This window comes from Micropterus dolomieu, linkage group LG10 (assembly GCF_021292245.1).
Source record: "Micropterus dolomieu isolate WLL.071019.BEF.003 ecotype Adirondacks linkage group LG10, ASM2129224v1, whole genome shotgun sequence".
In the NCBI taxonomy this organism is placed as follows: Eukaryota; Metazoa; Chordata; class Actinopteri; order Centrarchiformes; family Centrarchidae; genus Micropterus; species Micropterus dolomieu.
In genome coordinates this window covers 18,980,278-19,004,181 of record NC_060159.1, presented here as the reverse complement: position 1 = coordinate 19,004,181, position 23,904 = coordinate 18,980,278, and the positions used below count along the sequence as shown (strand labels likewise).

The window sequence follows — 23,904 nt, the reverse complement described above, 5'->3', positions numbered from 1 at the left end:
CCGGTTAACATGCTCTGCTTTCAGTAGCTATGTCTGGTGTGCTGGATGTCTGTTAAGTAGATGCCATCAGGCCGCTCTAATGGTCTTTATTGTTTTTGTTCTTTTCTTCCTGTTTTCCCTCCTTTCTGCTATGTCTGGGCTCTGTAGTTTAGTGAAGTCTGTCTAGTCCGTGCTTCCTGTTTTTGTTTTCTTTCCGGGCTGTGGGACCACGTCATGCTGATCCTCATCCTTCCACCCGCTATCTCTCTCTCTGTCTACCTATCTGTCTTTTTTTTCTATATCTCTGTCTCTCCATCCCTCCTCCTACACCATCCCACCCACCTTGCCCCAACTCTCATCTCCCACCCTCTCACCTTGGCTGTTTGGTGCCCAGTGGTGTCACAGTATTAGCCTAGTTATGATGTTGTTGAGGGAGGGGAGGAGGGAGAAAGGGGTGGGTGGGTGGGTGGGTAGAGAGACCTTCACCTTCGCCATGGGTGTTTTGGTTCTCCATACGCCACACACTGCCCACACCCAACTTATGTGATAGCATCAGGTTACAGAGGATATTGAAATGCAGCAATTGCAACAAAGAAAAGGAGGACTGTCAGAACCCAGGTAGACTGAAAGGCATGATAGGGCAGACAGAACATGACTGACAGACAACCAGGCAATTAGGTATGTCAGTCAACACATATGAATATAGGTAGATAGTCAGGCCAGAAAGCAGGCAGGAAGACTAATGGAAAGCTAAAAACTGTCCCAAATCAAAATCAAGCCTAACTTCCAAATTTTCCTTTTAAAAAAAAAAAGATACTTGAAGTCTGCCCTTTCTAAAATTTTGGCATCAGACTTGATTTTGGCTCATTGTATATACTTTCACTGCACCCAGAGCTATATTGGTGTAGTTGTACAAAGGAATACTTAGACTATCATTTTGTGCCAATCTTGTAGCCCTATAAATTGCAACTTGTGATTCTGCTTCCCTTATTTAGTCATATCACGAGGCTGAGCTTCCCAAAAGCATGCTCATACATTACTCTAAGACAACATTTTCTTTATAAGGGGTTTTGAAGTGCTGTGTAACATTGATGCATCTGTGTTAACAAACACCATGGGAGGTTGGCAGCCTCTAACAATAGTGGTGAGATGAAAAGGGTATCACTTCTACTTGGCAGTTGCCACCTTTTGTATACCCCCTTTGTGTTCTCGCATTAATTTGCCACTAGTCATCCACGTTGCACTTAAAATTAGGTGCAAATTGATCAGATTCCATTGGGAAACCAATGAAATTTGATCAGATTAGTTTTACAGTATTATAACAAATGTTCTCCCATTACAGTCAAAGCTAAAGCCAGGTTTAAAAAGCAGGTTTTGAGTATGTGCTTTTGTGTGTTCCCACTGAAAAGTGACAACATTAAGTATACTTCAAAAAGTCAGTATTCCTGCTTGATTAGTAGTGATTTAAGTGTAATGGCAATTAACTAAATTGTCGAACAATGCATTTCATAAGAGAAGGGGGGGGGGGGGTATGCAGGTAGATAGGTAAGTAGGGTAGACAGGCAGGTATGCGTGGCCAATCATTTCATTTGGACCATTTTTGTATCAGAGCATTTGATTTATTGATGTAGCTGTTGGGGACGTAAAGTCAATTTTTAACAAATATAACAATAATAATTTAATTTGATATATATATATATTAGTTATAAACAATACCTGCACTACTTTCACATTTGTTTGTTCTCACTCACCATTAACAACAGTTAGCTGTAGTCTCCAGATAGTTTTGGGAAGCTCAGCCCAGTTTTAACCCACTCCGCTCCCCTCCCCACTTTGCCCATAGATTCCAAGTAGTTAAGTGCTAGTGCAGCTACCGGCATAAGCAGTTTTCTGAGAAATCTGACCGTCCTGCACCACATCTGAACAGCCACTATCTACACTGGACACTACATTTCCACTACATTTGATGTTACACCGTAGCATAGTTAATACATCTTTTATGACTTTGTGATACAGTATTGTCACCCTGTATGTTGTTGCCTTTGTCCATATATTCCTTTTAGTGCTTTGATCTAATAGTGATGTGACATGTCAGTGCATTTATCAGTGTGAATATCACCTGTGATACGATGATGTAGTGTACAGTAAGTGATGATAATGGTAATGCAGGAGATGCAGCCATCTCCCAATAGCAGGACAAAGTGCACAGTGTAGTGTGACACGGTTCTTGTCAATGCATCTGAATGTTGTATAAACAGCTTCTCATCTCAAGCATGTCAAAAGAGCAGCCCGGTTTATCTCAAATTACCACTACCTCTGCTGTCTCTTTCTTTTTGCCCTTCGTCTTTCTCTCCCCAATCGCTCTCTCCATCTTTAGGTGCAGTCACGATGCAGCAGCAAAGAAAATATCCTAAGATCAAGTGAGTACTAAGTTTCCTATTCAAGAGCACGCTCCCTTTTCTCCGTGTCATATCTGTATGTATCCAAGTGTGCTCTCAAACGCACATAAATAAGATTTTACATGTGCGTGTGACAATGCGAGCACAGTATGCTTGGCTGTGTGTGGCTGCGGTGTTATGGTTGTTTGTGTGTGTGTGTGTGTGTGTGTGTGTGTGTGTGTGTGTGTGTGTGTGTGTGTGTGTGTGTGTGTGTGTGTGTGTGTGTGTGTGTGTGTGTGTGTGTGTGTGCATGTGATGTTTTGCCAGGGGTTGTTAAGCCTCATGTTAAGCATCAGAATATGCTGTGGAAGCGTAAGTGTATGTTTGAAGGGAAGAAATTGGGTCAAGCGAAATCAAAGCACAGCGCCTATTCTTCGCTGAGAGGCAGAGGGGGAGAGCGAGGCAGAGAGAGATAAAGGGAGAAGGAGAGAGAGAGCAGATTACATATTAGTTACACCTGGCTTTGTTCCTTTTACCTTTGGAATTATTAAAGAGGTATTATTAGACCAACATGGCTGCTATCAAGCACCTCTATCATCCAGCTGGGTTCCACAGCTTCTGCAAACAAACAGGACTATTTCTTGCCAATCCCTCCTCATGGCGTTTAAATGGTGTTATTGCATACGTACATGCAGTGAAAAAATAAATCATGTTAATCCAGTTATCATGGTAACAGTGACGTGAAAAAAACGTGTTAATTTATATAATTGTATGTTATATTTCATGTCAGGTCCTTTTGGAATTTGACCTTTGCTGCTACAGCTGCAAACCCAGTGCACTCAGATTAAAACATTTAATTTCTCAGTAGATATTTATTTTTTAGGTTCTTCTGTGGCTCTTGGGCCAAAATTTAATTCTTAAGATAGTGTGTTTGTCTCCAGAGATAGTTGAGTGGTTCTGTTCCCTGCCATTTGGAGCCACATAGTTGCCTTCACTGTCTCGGGATTGAGTCCCAGCAGAGCTCTCACTTCTCTCCCTCCCCTCTGTCTTCCTCTCAACTTTCAAACTGTCTAAATAAAGAATTAAAATGCTAAAAATGGTGAGTGGACACAGACAGATAGATAGGTCTAGAGACTGAAATCACTCCCTTGTCACTACTCAATGTGCTATATTTGCTTTATGCCATTTAATGCCATGTGTAATTGTATTTACTGCCCAAGAAAAAAAGTACTTCAATAGAACTAATAATAACAGTAATAGGATACCACACCCACCAGTGATTTTGTCATAAAGGTCTTAGTCTTGATCACAACAGTTAAAAAACTATTTCACGCGATCTATATCAAAATCATTTTATATGTGATATCATGTATATGAATATCAATAAATATATCTCAAATATCGACCATAAAAATGCAATATGGGTTAGGCTCTGCATTGTATTAATGTAATGTAGAAATTAGCGAACGAGGGAATGTGAGTTATTTCAGACAGAGCATAGGTCTACTACAGATAAACTCTTCCTGTTTTATGACATGGTTTGATTTTGTGACCACCATATTATGACAGTGTATGTAATGTTGCATGTCTTCCCAGGTCACAGTGCAGTGGACATCACCAAGGTGGCCCGGAGGCACCGCATGTCCCCCTTCCCACTCACCTCCATGGACAAGGCCTTCATCACTGTGCTGGAGATGACTGCTGTCCTGGGCACTGAGATCATCAACTACAGAGGTAAGGAGAAACAGATGTTTGGTTCACTTTAAACTTTTATGCTGTCCAGTAAATGAAACATCTGCAGCATATCTTCTTCACACCCACTTAATCCCATTGGTCACAAAAGTGACTGTAAATTTTTTTTTCATTTATAAGGCTCTAAAAATGTTTCTGAATGATGTATCAAAGCATTTCAAGCAAATATTGAAATAATAAAGGGTCTAAATGAAATATGTGCAGCGTCACATGTTTAGTGTAAACTGTCACATGACGAGAGCTGTTTACTTCCTGGTTGCACCATGAGAAATGGATGGCTGCATCAAACCTCCCAAACAAAAGGTTAGTTAAGTAAGTTAACATAAAGATTGGATGGAGAGTTTCGGTACACATTATCTTTAAGGGGTCTATTATTAATACATGCATTTGCATTTACTCAGCTTTCTTCAATGTGGTCATAGATTGAACATTTTGACGGCAACAATAGTGACCAGTGGGAAAACACAGGGCATCTAGTTATACACATTTATAGTTCTTGTTGTACCTAACTTTCTGCTTTGTTTTTTTCTTGTAGTTTAATTTTGTGTTCTGGGTATGTAGGATCTAGGCAACCACCCAGACAAGGTGTGCACCATGATATTAAAAAAAATACCCCTCTCACCCCTCATGGGATGGTGTGTGTTACAAGCTCAGGTCCTATACCAGAGGCCTGGGAGTTTGAGGGTTCTTTGCGGTATCTTAGCTGTTCCTAGGACTGCACTCATCTGGACAAAGACACCAGAAGTTAGCCTGGAATCATCTGGAACCACTCGCCCAGTTTGGGGGTCCAGTCCCTAGTATTTGATTACTACTGGCACCACTGTTGCTTTTACTCTCCACATCTTTTCTAGCTCCTCTTTCAGCCCTTGGTATTTTTTGAGCTTCTCGTGTTCCTTCTTCTTGATGTTGCTGTCGCTTGGGATTGCCACATCTATCACTGCTGCCTTCTTCTGCTGCCCCACAGGATCTTAGCATTCTCAACCACCTTACCAGCTCACACTCCTGGCAGATGTTCCTGTATACCAGGGGTCGGCAACCTTTTCTGTGATGAGTGTCTATATATATATACAAAGATTAATACATCCAGTGTGCCAGCAGCATTTGTTAATGCATATGTCATTTATTTTCAGTTTATGCAGCAGTTAGACAGATTTTAATTTACACTTGACCTTGTTAATAATAATAGACATTTAATAAATAGGGCGGTCAAGCGATTAAAAAAAAATTCATCTTATTAATTGCAAGTTTTGTAAATTTTATTTAGTTTTTTAATTAATTATTCGATTGAATTGAAATGAATCACATATATCAATATTTGCCGTGATAAGCATTTAAAATATTCTAATTCAAATAGATTTTGGTAGATGAGTGCATCAATGATAATAAACAAACTTATTTAGCTAACTATCTTTATTTTCCATTCATAACCTTTTTTTTCACTGTTCATATCCAATAACAATGCCACAACAATTTTTTTTAAATACTAATAGTGCTTTTTGAAGACCCTCAAGAAACAGTTGTCCAGCGATAAAACCCACACGAGGAAAGCGTTGTGAGGATTAAATTCACGTTGTATGTGAACACAGTGGAGGACACCTGCCTCCTTGGTTTGTGCAAGTCACCACTGCTGAACAAGACCCGGTCATACCTGAGAAGGAACACTGAAGTCACAGTTGACCGTTAACTACCAACATGTCATGTGTGCAGTCAGTCAGAAGGCTAAAATAGTTACAAATGCCTCTTGTGCCAACATTTTTTCCTATAAATTCTATTTTTTTTCACCATATTTACCTTCTCTGTTGCACTTGTCACACAAACCGGATGGAAAGTAAACTCCTTTGATATGCGCCGTAGAGGCAATCAGATTACAGCAAAAATGAGGATCAGTGCAAGTTGGGAGGGGCCGCTTGGTTCCTCCCTCAAAATTGTTTTAGTTTGGCCCACACAGACAGCAGCTGACCGGTCGGTCGGCCAGCCTAGTCGCGGATGTTAAGGTACTACGATTAATCCTGCGTTAAAATATAAGGCGTTATTTTTTCAATATATCTATTGTTTTGACAACCCTAAAAATAATAATGTCAAAATGAATTAATCATGGTGGTTGATCGTGTGTTTTTTCACTAACTTAATGTAATATTAAACAACGTAGCGACATATGTCAATATTGTAGGATTGAGTTTGCTTTCTCACGTGCCACTTAAAATGTCTCTGCGTGCCGCCGCTAGCACGCGTGCCATAGGTTGCCGACTGCTGTATACCATGCCAGCTACCTGGTTATGGCATTCCTGGCATGGCTGTTCCTGCCTGCGTCTTACACCCAGCTGTGATGTTCCCAGGTTCTCTTCACATACACAGTCTGCACCTGGAGCCCTGCCTGGTGTGGTAGACCCCAGCCTCTATTGGGATTTGGGATGAAACCCTCCATGGATTGTAAGGAGCTTCCTTGTCTTGATGTCAGTAGCCTCTATCTCCTCCCTTGGCCAGTTTATTATACCAACAGGGTATCTGATGACTGGCAGGGCGTATGTGTTAATGGCTTGGATCTTGTTCTTCCCATTCAGCTGACTTTTCAGGACCTGCCTTACACTTTGTAGGTATTTGGCTATGGCTGACTTCAATTGTTGCCTCCTTATGGTTTCCGTTTGCCTGATCCCAAGGTATTTGTGCTGTCCTGAACATCTGCAATGTTGCCTTCTGGTAGTTCAACGCCTATCATTTTCCCTCTTCTTGATACCATCCAACCACACTTGTCCAGTACGAATGACATTCCAATGTCGTTGCTGTAAATCCTAATGGTATGGATCAATCGATGTCTCGCTCATTCCTGACATACAGCTTGATGTCATCCATGTACCGGAGATGAGTGATGGATGTTTCACTTCGGAACCGGTTTCCGTAGCCATTCTTTGGGATTACCTGGCTAAGGTGATTCAGGCCTATGCAGAATAGCAGCAGTGCATCACACCTTGGTATGACGCACTTGATGGTGACTTGTGCAATTGACTTTGAGTTGGCTTGTAGAGACCCACCGAGTTCTTGATGTGTGCTCTCTTAGTGTCCGGTTGATCTTGTACATTTCCAGGCATTCCAGTATCCACGTATTTGGCATTGGGCCGTAGGCTTTCTGGTAGTCAATCCAGGCGGTGCTCAGGTTGGTCTGCCTGGACTTGCAGTTGCATGTTTTCTTTTGCTTAGTGTAGGCCACTTCTTGAATGGATATTCTACACAAACAACTGTTCACAATGAATATTGCACTAAAGTACAGGTTCAAATGTTACAATAAAGTTACACTATAATATATAAAATACATGCACTAACGTTACAATGCTAAAATCTGTTGTTATTTGTCTTTGCTCTCAGAATTTTCAGTGTTGTATAAGGGATTTTGACATGTAAGTCAGTTACGCTACAATAAGATAGAGCATTTTAGTTTCAATGCTGGGGACTGCCATTAACAGTTTTAAATGTGTTAATAACTGGTCTGGGATGCATAGAAATTTTGGTGACTGCACAGGAGAAATTAGTTGATTCAGGATACAACGCATGATCCCACCAGTCACAATTGTGATCAACCATAAAACACACTGTTTCACCTACTTTTCCATGTAAATTTAAAAAAAGAATGATTCATTATTTCAAAGGGTTACTAATGACATATGATTTTGATATTTTTATATCTGGGAAAATTTCGGGATTAAATGGGTTAAATGTCCTGAATGTGTCAGTCTTGCCCCCTTGATGTCTCCAATTTACCCTCCTATAATGTCTGCTGACATCAGCCACTGAGCATGCTGGGATGTTGAGGTGTCACACCTTTCAGATCCATGTAGCAACATGCTCTCCCTAAGTTCACATGACAGCATTTAAACACTCTCCATCCACAACTGGACAACTAACTGAATCAGCAGTCTCTGTCTGCATGTCACAGTGTCAGTTACACAGACAATCAAATGTGCATACAGAAAAATGTATTACAAGGGCACATACAAAACATGTGTGATTAACCTTTTAAGAAAAGACTATTTTCAATGCAACACTACGCCTTTTTCATGCCCCTTTATTGTGTTTTTATTAGGACTGGGCACGTTAACAAGTTATTATCGCGTTAACGCTTTAAGTAATTAACACCGACAATCATGTTATCGCACGTTAACGCAGTTTTTATTATTATTATTATATTATTAAGTCCGTTGCTCGCTGCTCTGTATACACATAGGCCTACAGTCAAACCATGGGTCACAGGAGGGGTGGGATGTTGATCACCCTGCAAATCACCGGCAGACTACGTTGGATGCAGCGTGAGGGAGAAGTAGAACAAACACAAGACAAGCGATCAAATGCCATAGCGAAGTGGGTAGCTACACACTGCACTGGTAGCCGAGCTGCAGTTAATATACCTCTAGTTCGGCATTATAGTCTGTTCTGAGCGTATTAGCACTGCCAAATGTAAGTGTGTAACTGAAAAGTAAGTTTGATGTCAGATTGCAGCTGAAGCCTCTTTGTTGGAATAATTAGCTCAGTACTTTGTGTTGCCTTTGGAAATGCTGTATTACTAAAGACTACTGTGTATGATCGGTGGACAAGCTTTGATATCCCCAATATATAATATGAGGGTACAGACCTAAGTATAAATAGTAAAATAAAGTTTCAGAAATTTAGTGAATGTTGCAGAATTAGCAAGAGACAGCTCGATTTTGAAAGTATTCTCCCTTCAGGCCTCACTCCAAAGACGCTCCGCCAAAACACATTTTCATTTGCAAGGAGTGCACTAGTAGAGCCCACAGGTAGTTAGTTAGACAGGCAGGTAGGCCCCTGGACCGAATTAAATGATTGGCCGTGCTTATTAGACAGCCACAGATACCACCTTTTTTATTTTTGTGTCAGAACATTTGATTTAGTGATTGCTGTCAGGAAGTATGAGAATTTCAACAAATATTACAAAATATGTTGAAATCAGTTGCCTACCTCAGCCCAGTCCAGTTAAGCTGAGGTTAATAAACCTGCCCACCAGAAGGCATTGTCAGCTCTCTGCTCATGTGGCATAGCCGACCATTTACGGGAATGTTCATAGCAATTGTAGTGTAGTTTGTGGAGGCTCTATTACTGACTTCCACTATAACCAGGTACTCATTATGCAGTCTGTTTGCTCCCTGTTTATTGTTTCAAGTTATTTATGTCAGATTTGTTGGGTACTATACTATACTATAGATTGAGATAATCTGTATATTTCTTTTGTTTTTTTTTCTACAATATTTGGAGGATTCTGGGTCCTGAAAATCTAGTAAACATTTACAAGGAAATCATTAACTCAACACACAAGAGTGAATACTGCTGCAACGCTACAGACTAGCCCTAATTAGTTTTACTCCTGGACAAGTCCAAGTGAATGATAAAGTTGGATGTGTAAATAAGCCGTCGTTTGCTAACAATTTGCCATAGCAACTTAAAAGGTGATAATATGACAATAGTGTGTTTACTACCTATTCCTATTATCGCCAAAAGAAAACTGTTTAATTAAAAAGTGAAAGATTTAGAAGGTGAGATAGAACAAAAAATCTTATTCACATTCATTAATGTATGTTTTTAATGCATCTTTGTAGTTGTATTTGCATGTCTAAATAAACAGATACACCTGTGGGTCTAGTCAGCCTTCTAGCAGGGTGGCCTCAGCACCAGTGGAGGGTGACACAGGCCCAGAGGGGGAAATACAAGCTCTTTAATTCATCTCTGAAGAGGGGGTAGCGAGGAGTGCGGGCAATAATAGCTTGCGGCGCACATGACTTCTAGATCAATGACGGTAGAAGGAACACTCTTTTTTTTTTTTTCCTGGGTGAAAAATCATGTTTCATGTTCTTAGAGAGGAGAGAGAATTGGAGGAGTTGCAGGAGCACCGTTCTGAGGAGGACAGTGGAATAAGGAGGAGAGGAGGATGGGAAATGAGAGATGAAATATTTAGAGAGACAACAGCAGGTTTAAAGACGTGTTAATTAGTGAGCTTTAGAAGAACTATGTAGATTTTGTTACCTTTGGACAAAGCCAGGCTTGCTGTTTCCACCTGTTTCCAATCTCTGTGCTAAATTAAGCTAACTAGCTACAGGCTGTAGCTTCATATTTACACTACAGACATGAGTGGTATCATTCTTCTCATCTAACACCCAAAAATGTCAAACTATTCCTTTAATTCCCATCTATCTATGTGCAAGAATATATGTACACAGCTATTGTATGTTTAGGATGAGTGTGGCGGTGCGCATGCCTATGTTTATATCAGCCTCAGAAGATTATAAGTAGAAGATTATTTGGACCAGTGATGTCCCAGCGCCCCTTGATTTAATGACCATTATATAACCCCTTTAAAAACTTGGACCAACTGAAAGTGATGTTTGGCAAAGCATCAAATCAAATACAAATTTTGCTCCAGCAACAAGACATCACCTCTGTTCTATTTTTATTCACAACTCAGCTCCAACACATGGTTTTAACAAGCTGTTTAAATACCAGCTTGGAATCAGTAGCGGTTGTGAAAATACACCAGAATATCTCAGATGAAATGCTGCTCACCTTAAAAAAAGATGTAAGGATAGGACACGTCCAACAAGCCTATGTGTCTTCATCTACCATTGAGATGCATTATTTACAGCAGCTCGTTATGAGTGTCATATAGTAAGCCGATGTGTGTGTGCATGTGTGGGTGTCTGTATGTGTTCATGCATATTTTTTTCCCTTCAACTCATTTATATCAAAGCTTAGATCTTCATATTAATACCCACATAATCATAGCATAAAGGCTTTGAGATATGCTATATATAGCCACACAGCAGCTTAAGGTATTTTATTGCCAGAATTTTTCTTCTCCACCCACTCGCCCTCTGTCTTTTTCTGTCTTTTCTTTCCTTCCCTCGCTCTCTCTGAGCTATTGTCTCTGTGCAGAGTCTTTGTTCTTCCTACACAAATGTTTCCTGAGTGTTTTTAAGTTGTCTGGCTGGTGGAAGTGATTAAGAAACTTGGATAGGGACAATTGCAAGCCTCCACTTGATGTATGTGCATCAGTGAAGCTGAAATAGAAAAGGAAAGTGTGTCTGTGTCTGCTGGTCAGGTGGTAAGTTGTACACAGAGATCCTGATGCATGGTGTCACACTATGTCTCCCTTTAAAATACACACACAAAACACATATACACACCTCCGGCACATATGCCCCGCTGTATCTTCATCTAAATCGGATGCACTGTCTCCCTCACCCCCTCTACCTCTGTCTCTCTTTCTCTCTCCAGCTGTCGCTCTTTCCCTCCGCCACCCTTCGCCCAGCTTCTCCTCACACCCATGTTCTTCCTCTTCTCCCACAGATGGGATGGGTCGAGTCCTGGCTCAGGACGTTTATGCCAAAGACAACCTGCCACCCTTTCCTGCTTCTGTCAAGGATGGTTATGCTGTGAGAGGTAAGTAGGGTACAGGTGATTTAAAATATGTTCCTTGCATTAGAGTCAGTTTTGCTGAAACAATGTAGATACAATGCAAAGCGTTGATGTTAAAACTGTAAAACAACAGTTTAAATATTCAAACTAAGACCTCAAAAACATGTCACTGTAAAAGAAATGGGAACAGTTTCAAAGTGCATGGGCTAATAATTTATGCTACATTTATTCAGATTCATAATAAATATAATTTTTCCTACTTATTCAAAACTGCATTAATACTACTGATTTTGAAGTGATGCAAGGATTAGTAGATAAGTTTAATATATTGTTTTTGGAAGTTCTCGTCCCGATGATGCTTTGCATTTACATAGCTGATTGCTTTTGATTAGATGGTGCTGCAGACAGGGGTGTTGCACTAAAACCTGGGCCATGTACATAAAAATTCTCTATGGGCCCCTCTCCGCAGCCTGGTGCCAACAGTGTCCATGAGACTGTCTATTCAGAGTCACTGTTTTGTTTTCTTAAGAGAAAATTGCAGAACTAACCAGGCCAGTGTGTCTGTCCTGCTGAAAAAAATGACCTGACTGTCCTACTTGAAGATGAACAGGACAATGGGGCAGTGGAGAACTGCCTCAGGAGCTATGTAAGGGCTTCTTCTGCCAGGTTGACCTGAAGGGAGATTGAGGCTCTGCATTGTGGGACGTGGAGAGGGTTGTCCTCCATAGCTGCCAGGGGGAGAACAAGTGGCTTTGTTCAGAGATTTGGGTTTCAAAGAGTTTCATTCCTATGGCGACACTAACTCCTTAGAGAAGTTTTCTAGGTGAGATCCAGTCAAACTTGGTTGACTGGTTTTGGTCAAGAAATCTGCGTCTGGGAGTCCTGCAAAGCCATAAGGGCAAGGTTAACCTGGAGATCAGGCTGGCAGCTTGTAAGCTCCAGGCAGCTCAAGAACTCTTGCATGTAACATCTGTTGTTGGCTCTTGCTGATGGACTAGGAGGAGCAGAACACCACAGATCTCTCTGGGTTTTATGCACCTGGCTTGAGGGACTGTTGCCTATTAAGGCATACATTTCAGATTTTAGAGATTTTAGTGCCTAGACTGTGACACATCCCTGTGCCTGGACACAGGGATGTGCTGAGGCCTGATGGTGCCAAAGAGTGCGCAGGTCAGAAGTTCACTCTCTCTGACAGCATCATCTGAAATGAAGGAGTGTCAGGAGAAAAGAAGACTGCTGACTGTAGTAGGTGTTAATGCCAAGAACTGCAAAGTTATGAAGCAGACGTTTCCTCAGAGGTCAGCGAACATATAGGCAAAGATAGAGCATAGAGTCCAATGACAAACAGCTTTTGTGCTGTACGTCCATTTTTTTAAAAACTAGAAAAGAATTGTCTTCTTTTTAACTCAACAACAGATGTTTGTTCTCATCCAGTGGGGTTTTTTGACTGATCCACAGGGAAAATACTGACCAACTTTTTTTTTAATAACTAGTAGAGAAGCAATTTTTTCTTTATTTAAGATTACATGTTGAACCATGAAAAAAAACACAATGTTTTTCACTTGCCAAGGAGATTTTGCAATGTCAAAATATATTTCAAGTGTCTTGTGATGAGCTTCATTCTTGGTCCTGTGTGTCTGGTCTGTAAAAAAGAAGAACAATGAGGGGTGTTTCTGAATGTTTTCACATTGGCTCAAGTCGAAAGGGATGGTTGCTGTACACCTCACAGTGGAGGGCATGATTTTTAAAAAGTGCTTGTGGCTTGCATGTTTCACCATTACAGAAGAGAGTTCTTGTTTAAATTTGTGAGGCCTGGTAGATACTGTGTATATCTGTTGAGATGTTTACTTGAAGAAAATCAAATGTCAGTGTTTCTTTCTCTCTCTTTCTCTTCCTGGTTTTTCATTCTGTAGCCCTCCACGCACACACACACACACACACTTTTTTAGCTACACACATGTGTAATGCTATTAAATCTTTCTTTAATTTTAGCTGCTGATGGCCCAGGTGACCGCTTCATCATTGGAGAGTCCCAAGCTGGAGAACAGGTCCGCACCAACAATTAACACTTAGACACACATGCTTTCTCTGGCTCACAAAAAAAGACACACACGCACAACCTCTATATGAAAATAAAGTACTTCACTTTTGTCCTTCAACTCATGCCACTGTGTTCCTTTAGCAGGTGATGAAAAGCCATTCGCCCCAAAGCAGGGCTAGAAAGTCAAAGTGCTGCCAAGCAATAAAACAGATTAGACCTTTGAGACAAGAATAGGCTGCAGAGATTTATTGACTACCTCGACCTCTCATCTTGAACAAAGCCAGCAGGCATGCAAACACATACTTTATACATGCCTTCATATCCTTCACTAGGTCAACACATTTTTTTTACATGTAGTTTTATTTTGTTTTAACTTCAATTTGACCACTGTTTTGGCTCAAAACAGTTTGTGAGATGCGTTTTGAGAAACGTCAGTAGAATACAATCTATCATTTCACTTTACTCTATTTTACTTTAGGTGAAATGAGCCACCCTAAAAATGTTTTAATTGTGTCATGGCTTATCCTTCTTTGTAATTTAATTGTAACTGTAGTCTTAATTTGTGTCTCTGTGCAGCCCACCCACACAGTGATGCCCGGCCAGGTGATGAGGGTGACGACGGGTGCCCCTATCCCATGCGGGGCCGACGCTGTAGTCCAGGTGGAAGACACCGAGCTGCTCCGCGAGTCTGAAGACGTAAGTCCAACTTTCAGTCTTTTACCCAACGAACAAGAGGCAAGATGTCAGAATCAGGGTTGTGGTCATCACAACCCAACCAGAATTTAACCCATGTAGGGGATCAGTAACTTTTGACTCACATTTACCTTATTACAGTTACTAGAGGTCTATATCAACACCATAGCAAATGAAAATGGATTCTGGTTGATTTAAATTTCACTGAGAGTAAGTTTAGCCCTGAGATGAACAGAACACACAATGTTTTGGTCTAGTATAGTCCAAGTAAAACTGTTTCTGTTCACTTTGATGGACCTGACAGCTGGTTTGTCTTTCAGGGCACAGAGGAGCTGGAGGTACGAATCCTAGTACAGGCTCGTCCAGGGCAGGACATCAGGTTAGTGTCGTATTGAATCACCATTTTATTTATCAAATACTGTAAATTACAGTGTCACTCACCCGCCCGCCTTTTTGGTCGTCTTTTGTATACATCTCATGGTTAGCAGTATCAAACTAATTACTGAAAGTTGATTTTTGGTTATATTTGTTTTTTTATTTACCTCTATGTTAGTAACAAAAACCAATACTTATAATACACTTAAGGTCTCTACCAGAATGTTTATTTCTGCTTCATTTTGGGTGTTACCCAACATTACTATTATAGCGTAGCAACTTAGATTACACAGTATACAGTAGGGAATTTACAGATTTTAATTGCGCAGTGCATTTGTCAACATTCTTCCCTTTCTCTTCTTGTTTTCCTCCAAACCATCATCTCTGCTGTCCTACCATAGGCCTATCGGTCATGACATTAAGCGCGGGGAGTGTGTACTTGCAAAGGGCACCCACATGGGCCCGTCTGAGATTGGTCTTCTGGCTACTGTGGGAGTCACAGAGGTGGAGGTCCAGAAATTCCCTGTGGTGGCCGTCATGTCCACAGGAAATGAGGTAAAGGGTTATGAATAACTTGTTTTCATCAAGAAGTGTTATTTTGCCCTTTTATACCAAATTATACCCCACAGTGTCACATAAGGGCGCACCAGTGTGTCTGTATTTCCCTAAAAGGTTCGGCTTGACCTCCTGAAGGTAACAATAACGTGCCGTCTTTTTTGACAGTGTACCTCGATCATATTTATGCACAATCAACATTGTTTGCTTTGACTGCGGATGCGAGTGTGCACTCAGCCGCTCCATGTTTACTTTCAGTTGTGAAGAATGCGTTTATCTGTGACCAGGTGGTTTCTTTTAAACGCTGGGATCATTTTTGTGCATTTTCTGTGTGACTGATTTGCAGTTTAGATTTTATGGGGTGCGTAACCTTCATGGAGATCCTCAGCAGACTCTAGATACCCATAACAACTTGTTCTCAGCGCTGTGCAGATATGTGTAAATTGTGTAAATCAGCTGTGAGTCACCTACTACATGGCCACATTCCAAATATATGAAGTGATATTGTCCTCATCTCCCCTCCTTTGGGCAAGTCTGATGAAATAGAGGATTAGAAATGCTTCCTTTGCACTCCATACCTGCGGCAATGTTAATTTGACCATCTCCACTTTGCGTACATTCTCTTTTTAAAATTTAAAAACTGTATCTGTGCAGAGTTGGTGTTTACAAATGAATGTATACAGTATGTCTGCCCCCAAACTCAGTATAAACCAGCTAAATTAGATGTGTGTTCATGTGTGGAGCCTTCCTTTAATAATTACAGTAATTAGCAGTGCTTGTTGACGTTTAATCTATCATCTAAGAAACAGAAAGTTCAGATTTGTAGTTCTGTTATGAAAAGTAATAAGGTCAGGATGTGTGAATACCGATACAAGACACACATTGTGCTGTGGGATGATTTGCATTAATTCAAAAATATAACTAAGTAGGGCTGCAACTACTAACTGATTATTTTCATAGTTTATAATCTTTTGGGAATTCCTCCAATTAATCGATTGAAATTTCCCCAGATAGTGAAAATGTGCATGACAAGGTCCAGGAGCACAAGTTGACATTTCCAAATTACTTTTTGTCTAACAATCAATTAATAAATTCACAATACATTTTCTTTTTTCTTACTTTGCTCTGTCACAGTAAAATACTATTTAATATGTAATTTAAACCAGAAGAAGAATATTTTATGAGTGATGTTTAAGCCAGATCTGGTTTTGACTCATACCAGCTAAAAAGGATGGCTATTGAATGTAGGAAGAGTGTTTCTATAGTTTCATTGTCTCCCCATGTGTTGTGGTAGCTGCTGAACCCAGAAGACGACCTCCATCCTGGGAAGATCAGGGACAGCAATCGTTCCACCCTGCTGGCTACTATCCAGGAGCACGGCTACCCCACCATCAATCTGGGCATCGTGGGAGACAAGTACGCCTTCACGTTCATTCTCTGAACATTTCCACACTTGTTATACTTCCAATGTAATGTTCATCATCTTACTATAATACCTCCAAACTCTGTGCCCAACAGCCCCGATGACCTTCTCAACGCTCTGAATGAAGGCATCAGCCGTGCTGATGTCATCATCACCTCAGGAGGAGTGTCTATGGGCGAGAAGGTATGATGGCAAAACAAAAAGTGCACCCATCCAATCATGACATTGTGTGTTCACTGGCACCTTGTGGTAGAGGGCGGGATGACAGCAGATGCTTTTTATGGGGGGTTTGAGTTAGCTTTTTTTATTAATCTTGGATGATTCTGTTGATCTCCAGTATCCACACATACATTTTCAAACATTATTATTCGGGGGAGGTATGGTTCTCCATAGTAATTTTGAGTTTTTTTAAATGCATTTCACTGTTATGTTTGATAAATGTTGGTTTGTAATTTCAATGTATTTTTTAGGACTACCTTAAGCAGGTGCTGGATATTGATCTTCATGCTCAGATCCATTTTGGTCGTGTTTTTATGAAACCAGGGTGAGAAAACTTTATTCTCAACACACAACACAGTTATCAAGTGCTTAACAGAAAATGTAAATACCATGGTTTAGAGTTAACAAGATAATAAGTTTAAATATCAGATGTACATTTAAAGCAGTGTTCCACAAAACAGGCAAATATAGTCTACTAAATTACAACGGTACAATGACACTGAGGAATTAGTACAGTATTTATAATAATGGTTGAAATCAAAATCAACACATGTTGGGTTTTTTTTCTTTTCAGTCTCCCGACAACATTTGCCACCTTGGACATGGACGGTGCTCGCAAACTAATCTTTGCCCTCCCAGGTAGTGTGTGAAGTTGAGAGAAAGAGTGATTCAATCCACTGTTTCTGAAGAGATGTTACTCATATATTTTTCTCTGTCCTTTCTCTCTATGCTCTCCTCTCTCGGTCTCGGCCTGCCCTAGGAAACCCCGTGTCCGCTGTTGTCACCTGTAATCTTTTTGTCATCCCTGCCTTGAGGAAGATGCAGGGCATTTTGGACCCTAGGCCCACCATCATTAAAGCAAGGGTAGGATGCACAGGGCAACCAGAGTAGCCTGACTTTCTGGCCAAGACACACAAAGTCAAAGTTTATCATGTGACTGGTGGTCACCAAAGTATTTTTTTCTTCTGTTTAATGGTAACAAACAGGTGTTAGCTTTCAGGTTGAACAAAAAGTGGCAGTCGTATCACACTTAATTTAGAGAACGGTGTGATTTTGATTTTTATCAAGGTTGTTTTGTGTCTGCCTCAAACAAGTAAAAAAAAGAAATACAAATCCTTAGAAATACAAGTCCTTATTTCCAAAAAGATCCTCTCTCTTCCAATATGTGAACATCTGAGTGTAGATGCAACAAACTCCAGCAGAGAGAAAATATGTATCATTCCAGTACATTGCATCTTAACTCACAATTTAATACTATTTTCATCATCCACACAATACATATTTATGACCACCATGTTTTGCTTTAACCTGGCAGAGGAACCAATCACTGCCCACACTGACCTGAAGGCTTGCTCCCTGGTCATGAATATTCATAACTGTAGAGCAAGAAAAATCATAATAATATCAAACACTGAACAGCCGCAGCTTGTGTCCCCAACTAGCATCATCATGTAAGAGGTCTGGTCCCCTGCCATCATGGGTGCTATCCAGAGAGCTATGCTACATACAGGTGCTGGTCATATAATTAGAATATCATCAAAAAGTTGATTTATTTCAGTAATTCCATTCAAAAAGTGAAACTTGTATAATGTATACATTCATTCCACACAGACTGATATATTGTGTATATACTGTATAAATTGTTTATTCCTTTTAATTTTGATGATTATAACTGAGAACTAATGAAAACCCCCAAATCAGTATCTCAGAAAATTTGAATATTGTGAAAAAGTTCAATATTGAAGACACCTGGTGCCGCACTCTAATCAGCTAATTAACTCAAAACACCTGCAAAGGCCTTTAAATGGTCTCTCAGTCTAGTTTTGTAGGCTACACAATCATGGGGAAGACTGCTGACTTGACAGCTGTCCAAAAGACAACCATTGACACCTTGCACAAGGAGGGCAAGACACAAAAGGTCATTGCTAAAGAGGCTGGCTGTTCACAGAGCTCTGTGTCCAAGCACATTAATAGAGAGGCGAAGGGAAGGAAAAGATGTGGTGGAAAAAAGTGTACAAGCAATAGGGATAACCGCACCCTGGAGAGGATTGTGAAACAAAACCCATTAAAAATGTGGGGGAGATTCACAAAGAGTGGACTGCAGCTGGAGTCAGTGCTTCAAGAACCACCACGCACAGACATATGCAAGACATGGATTTCAGCTGTCGCATTCCTTGTGTCAAGCCACTCTTCAACAAGACACAGCGGCAGAAGCGTCTTGCCTGGGCTAAAGACAAAAAGGACTGGACTGCTGCTGAGTGGTCCAAAGTTATGTTCTTTGATGAAAGTAAATTTTGCATTTCCTTTGGAAATCAAGGTCCCAGAGTCTGGAGGAAGAGAGGAGAGGCACAGAATCCACGTTGCTTGAAGTCCAGTGTAAAGTTTCCACAGTCAGTGATGGTTTGGGGTGCCATGTCATCTGCTGGTGTTGGTCCACTGTGTTTTCTGAGGTCCAAGGTCAACGCAGCCGTCTACCAGGAAGTTTTAGAGCACTTCATGCTTCCTGCTGCTGACCAACTTTATGAGGATGCAGATTTCATTTTCCAACAGGACTTGGCACCTGCACACAGTGCCAAAGCTACCAGTACCTGGTTTAAGGACCATGGTATCCCTGTTCTTAATTGGCCAGCAAACTTGCCTGACCTTAAGCCTATAGAAAATCTATGGGGTATTGTGAAGAGGAAGATACGATACGCCAGACCCAACAATGCAGAAGAGCTGAAGGCCACTATCAGAGCAACCTGGGCTCTTATAACACCTGAGCAGTGCCACAGACTGATCGACTCCATGCCACGCCGCATTGCTGCAGTAATTCAGGCAAAAGGAGCCCCAACTAAGTATTGTGTGCTGTACATGCTCATACTTTTCATTTTCATACTTTTCAGTTGGCCAACATTTCTAAAAATCCTTTTTTTGTATTGGTCTTAAGTAATATTCAAATTTTCGGAGATACTGAATTTGGGATTTTCATTAGTTGTCAGTTTTAATCATCACAATTAAATGAAATTAACACTTGAAATATATCAGTCTGTGTGTAATGAATGAATATAATATCCAAGGTTCACTTTTTGAATGGAATTATTGAAATAAATCAACTTTTTGATGATATTCTAATTACATGACCAGCACCTGTAATTTGCTGTTAAAAAGCAGTTAGAAATCAACTTGAATGCATTACTGCCACTTAGTGGTAGAACTGATGGACTGAAAAGCACAGATGTAGTCAGATAATTTCCCTCAGCAGATGGCATCAGACCCAGGTCAAATATTATTCTGGAAAAACCTTTACCTTTGCCAATAAAGTTGGAAGAGTTTCCACTCCTTTCTGTTTGCATTGTAGAAAATAAATAACGTTTTAAGTTGTACATATGTATTTGGGAGAACTTGGCTGGGTAGATAGCTTTTTACCAAAGTTAATTATATTTTAGTGATGGTCAAAATCTGGGATTTTTGCCATTAGAAGATTTTTTTAGACATAACGAATGTGCTGCATTTATGTGCTCGAAGGGAATTCTGATATTAAGGACTTCTTTGAGGATACTTCTTTGATGTCCAAAGCTTGGTAGGGATTTTTGGCACAACTTCACCTACTTCCAAGGTGCATGAAGAAGCAAAAACTGAAGAGGCCAAAACTCTAGAAAAACTAGAAGTATAAAGAACAACTTTATTGTTAGACGGCTTGTGGCCTACATCAGGGTCATGAGTCCAAAGTTTTAGCGGTCTGCAAGTTTGTGACAGTCTGCCTGCACTGGGCCAAGAAACCTATTGTTAGAAGCCTTTTAGGGTGCCAGAATAGTGGGGTTTGCAACATCAGACAAAAATGTAAGTGCCAGGATTCTAGGAACTTCTCTTAAAACCAATTTAATATATGTTTCTACACTGTACAAACCATCTTGTATTGTAAGTGTGAAGCTATCTTGTTGACATACAGTATATCATTTTAATTTACACTGTATGTTTTTTCTCTAGTTGTCTTGCGATGTGAAGTTGGATCCTCGCCCTGAATACCACCGCTGCATTCTGACATGGCATCACCAGGAGCCTCTGCCGTGGGCACAGAGCACAGGTACCAAAATCAAAGTCAAACAATGCTATGCAGGATTCTGTATGACAGCCACTGTCATATCTCAGTAAGGCTCTAACTGTTCACTGTTTGATTGCAGAATTTGTTAATTTATTGCTCCCTGTCAAGCGAGGAATCCAAGGTTAAAAAATAGAATAATTTTGAGAGGTACAGTTTTTCACATCAAGCCCATAAAATCCTCTAAATTAACACGTTCACTGAACTGCAGCTACTTTATGTAAACATTTGCCTCACTTGTTTTTTCCCCTTTGCATTTTGGAGCATTTTAAAGTTAATATTAGCCTGAAGAAAACATTTTCCAGGCACAGAACATGTTAAAAGCATTAATTTAGGGCATATTAAAACGCACACCAGTTTCAACCTCAGACGGTCTTCATCAGGGCGGAAATAATAAAGTAGATTGATTATACCTTAGATTCCCTGCATTTACTATGTCTGACACTTGGCCTCTGTAGTCTTTTAATATTAGCCAGTTTGACTATGAAAGATAAGATAACCAATAGGTCAAACTGCAACATTTAATACAATTTGTGACCATTTTAATCATGATAAGTTTGATTATCATTGGATGAAACACAAAAACAAGAAACTCCCCATCCTCTCTGTTGCAGGGAACCAGGTGAGCAGCAGGCTGATGAGCATGCGCAGTGCTAATGGGCTCCTGATGCTACCTCCGAAAACAGAGCAATACGTGGAGCTGCACAAGGGCGAGGTGGTTGACGTCATGGTCATCGGCCGGCTATGATGTCATCACCGCGGGGACGGAGCGTCGGCGTCATATGGCGACGGTTGGAATGGGTGGTTCACGGTGCATGTCCACATATCATTGACTATTCTGTAATATGCAACGGCACAGCTAGTTTTATTGATTTGGATAACGTTGAGGTATAGTCAACATCTTGATCACAACCTAGATACATATGAAAAAATTAATTTAAAAAGATTATAGTATTTCAAACAAAGAAAATATAACTTTTAATGAAAAAATCTAATTATAAAAAGAGATTTATTCTGTAATATATTATTATGATTATTCTTATTATTATTATCATTATTCTTCTTATTATCATTATTATATTAAGGCAACTTCGTTCCTTTCATTGCAATTGCTTTGTGTGTTCAATGCTAGACCTTATCTATAGCAGTAGCATTTTAATAGACAGCTGTAGGTGCCTGCCAGGACAAAAAAAGAACATTATTATTTTCTCATCTTTAGTGAAAAAAAAAGAATCTGTTTTTTGAAAATGAAGAAAACATTGAGGAAGACTCCAGATTTCCCATGGTGCTCAGCTAAGAGGAAGAGGGGGCACATCAAGACCACTTCCTCTTTTGAGCGCCCATCAAGGTGACAGTTATGTTTTTCTCTCATTAGTATGCATCATAATGGCTTCACAAAGAGCTTTGCTTGTTGTTTATCTTGTGAGTCTTGTTTATGTGCGCAGTGCCAAATGCCTGGGCAGGGAAGAGGTGATGTTGGTATGGGGAGGTGGGGGGAACACACCCCAGTCTGCCCAGACCCTGAAGCTTCCTTATATTCACGGTGACCGGGTGTAAACTCTGCCCCAAACTCCCCCAGGGGCGAGCTGAACCTGGGGAAAATAATCTTTTATTTGATCAACTATTTAAGAAGAAAAAAATAAAGAAAAGAAACAGCTTCTTTAAGTGCTGACAGCCTTTTTAACCAACTTCACAAAAAATGTACAGAAAAAATAAGAACCATATTGTACAGATATATGTGACCAGCACTCCTAAGGAAATTATTAAGCAATGAGGAGACATTGAACAACGCTGTACTATAACATTTTCTGTAATGATATGAAACGGATGAAAGAGACAAAGATAATAAAAATCCTTGATCATTATGTAAAAAAAAAAAATCTTGTTGGGTTTCCTTTTTTAATAAAAAATATCTAAAGAAAAATTAGTGATTTTCTTCTTTGGTATTAAAAGTTTGGCAGGTGATAGGGGGTGTATGAATTTTGAATGGATGAGAGATGATCTTCCTTACCAACTATTGCCAAAGTCCATGAGGAAAGCACCCCAGTGGATACATTTCCCAAATTTTAATGTGTTTAACTGCACTAATATAAAGGAAAGTAACAGTTACTCATGTACTGTATTATGTACAGTTTTGAGATACTTGTACTTTATGCTGCTTTATACTTCTCTATATTTCAATTTCACTTTTTACTCCACTACATTTATGTGACCGCTATAGCTACCAGTTACTCTTCAGATAAGGTTTTATATCAAAAGAATATAATCATCTTATAAAATACAACATATTTTTAAAGATCAGACCAGTGATTCCCAACATTTTTGGCTTGTGACCAAATTGCACCAAATGCGGCATTGCACTCCCTTGGATCTGCAGCAACACACCCGCCACATGTGAGGTCGATTGAGGGAATGATTCTCGACATAATTGAAATACAAACAAACACGCACACACACAGAAATTCTTGCCTTTATTAGAGAGTTGTTCGAGAACCAAATAGATCAAATCAATCAAAGTTTACAAAAAAAGCAAAAGTTATGCAAAATGTCCAAAATGAATACAAATGTGTATAGGAGAACTTTAGTTTTTTTCTTCTTTCCTCTCCCATTAATCATCTAAAGACCCCTCAGATTTATCTTGTGACCGTTTGGAGAGGACCTGACCCTTAGGTTGAGAACCACTGGACTAAACTACCAAATAGTAACATACTTAAAACTAACCTAATCTCAACCAGCAACAACAGTAAAATGTTACTTACACATTCATGCATCAATATAAACACTCTAACTATAGTATGTAACTATATATCAGTCACAGGAGGCATTTTTCTGCAGAACGAGTACTTTAACTTTTGATATTTAAAGTATGTTTCCACCACTGCTACTTAGGTAAACAAAGAAAAAATAGCTGCATTGGAATGAATCACTGCAAAGAAAATGGGGTTTTAACTGTCTCTCTTTCCAGGAAGGTAAGTATTTAAGAATCAGGAACTGG

At 40.0% G+C, this 23,904-nt stretch overlaps 1 protein-coding gene across 1 annotated transcript in view; it reads left to right on the top strand.

Annotated features, from left to right (window-relative positions):
* Positions 1–22,780, top strand: part of gphnb (gephyrin b) — a 106,840-nt gene extending 84,060 nt beyond the window's left edge. The window contains exons 10-23 of the mRNA XM_046061136.1: positions 2,357–2,399; positions 3,954–4,091; positions 11,454–11,546; positions 13,515–13,570; positions 14,140–14,259; positions 14,577–14,635; positions 15,033–15,186; positions 16,481–16,602; positions 16,705–16,792; positions 17,080–17,153; positions 17,403–17,467; positions 17,589–17,692; positions 20,798–20,894; positions 21,524–22,780. Coding sequence (XP_045917092.1) covers positions 2,357–2,399; positions 3,954–4,091; positions 11,454–11,546; positions 13,515–13,570; positions 14,140–14,259; positions 14,577–14,635; positions 15,033–15,186; positions 16,481–16,602; positions 16,705–16,792; positions 17,080–17,153; positions 17,403–17,467; positions 17,589–17,692; positions 20,798–20,894; positions 21,524–21,657 — 1,347 coding nt within the window. The 3' untranslated portion in view covers positions 21,658–22,780. The remainder of the gene's footprint in view (positions 1–2,356; positions 2,400–3,953; positions 4,092–11,453; positions 11,547–13,514; positions 13,571–14,139; positions 14,260–14,576; positions 14,636–15,032; positions 15,187–16,480; positions 16,603–16,704; positions 16,793–17,079; positions 17,154–17,402; positions 17,468–17,588; positions 17,693–20,797; positions 20,895–21,523) is intronic.
* The last annotated feature ends 1,124 nt before the right edge of the window (positions 22,781–23,904 follow it).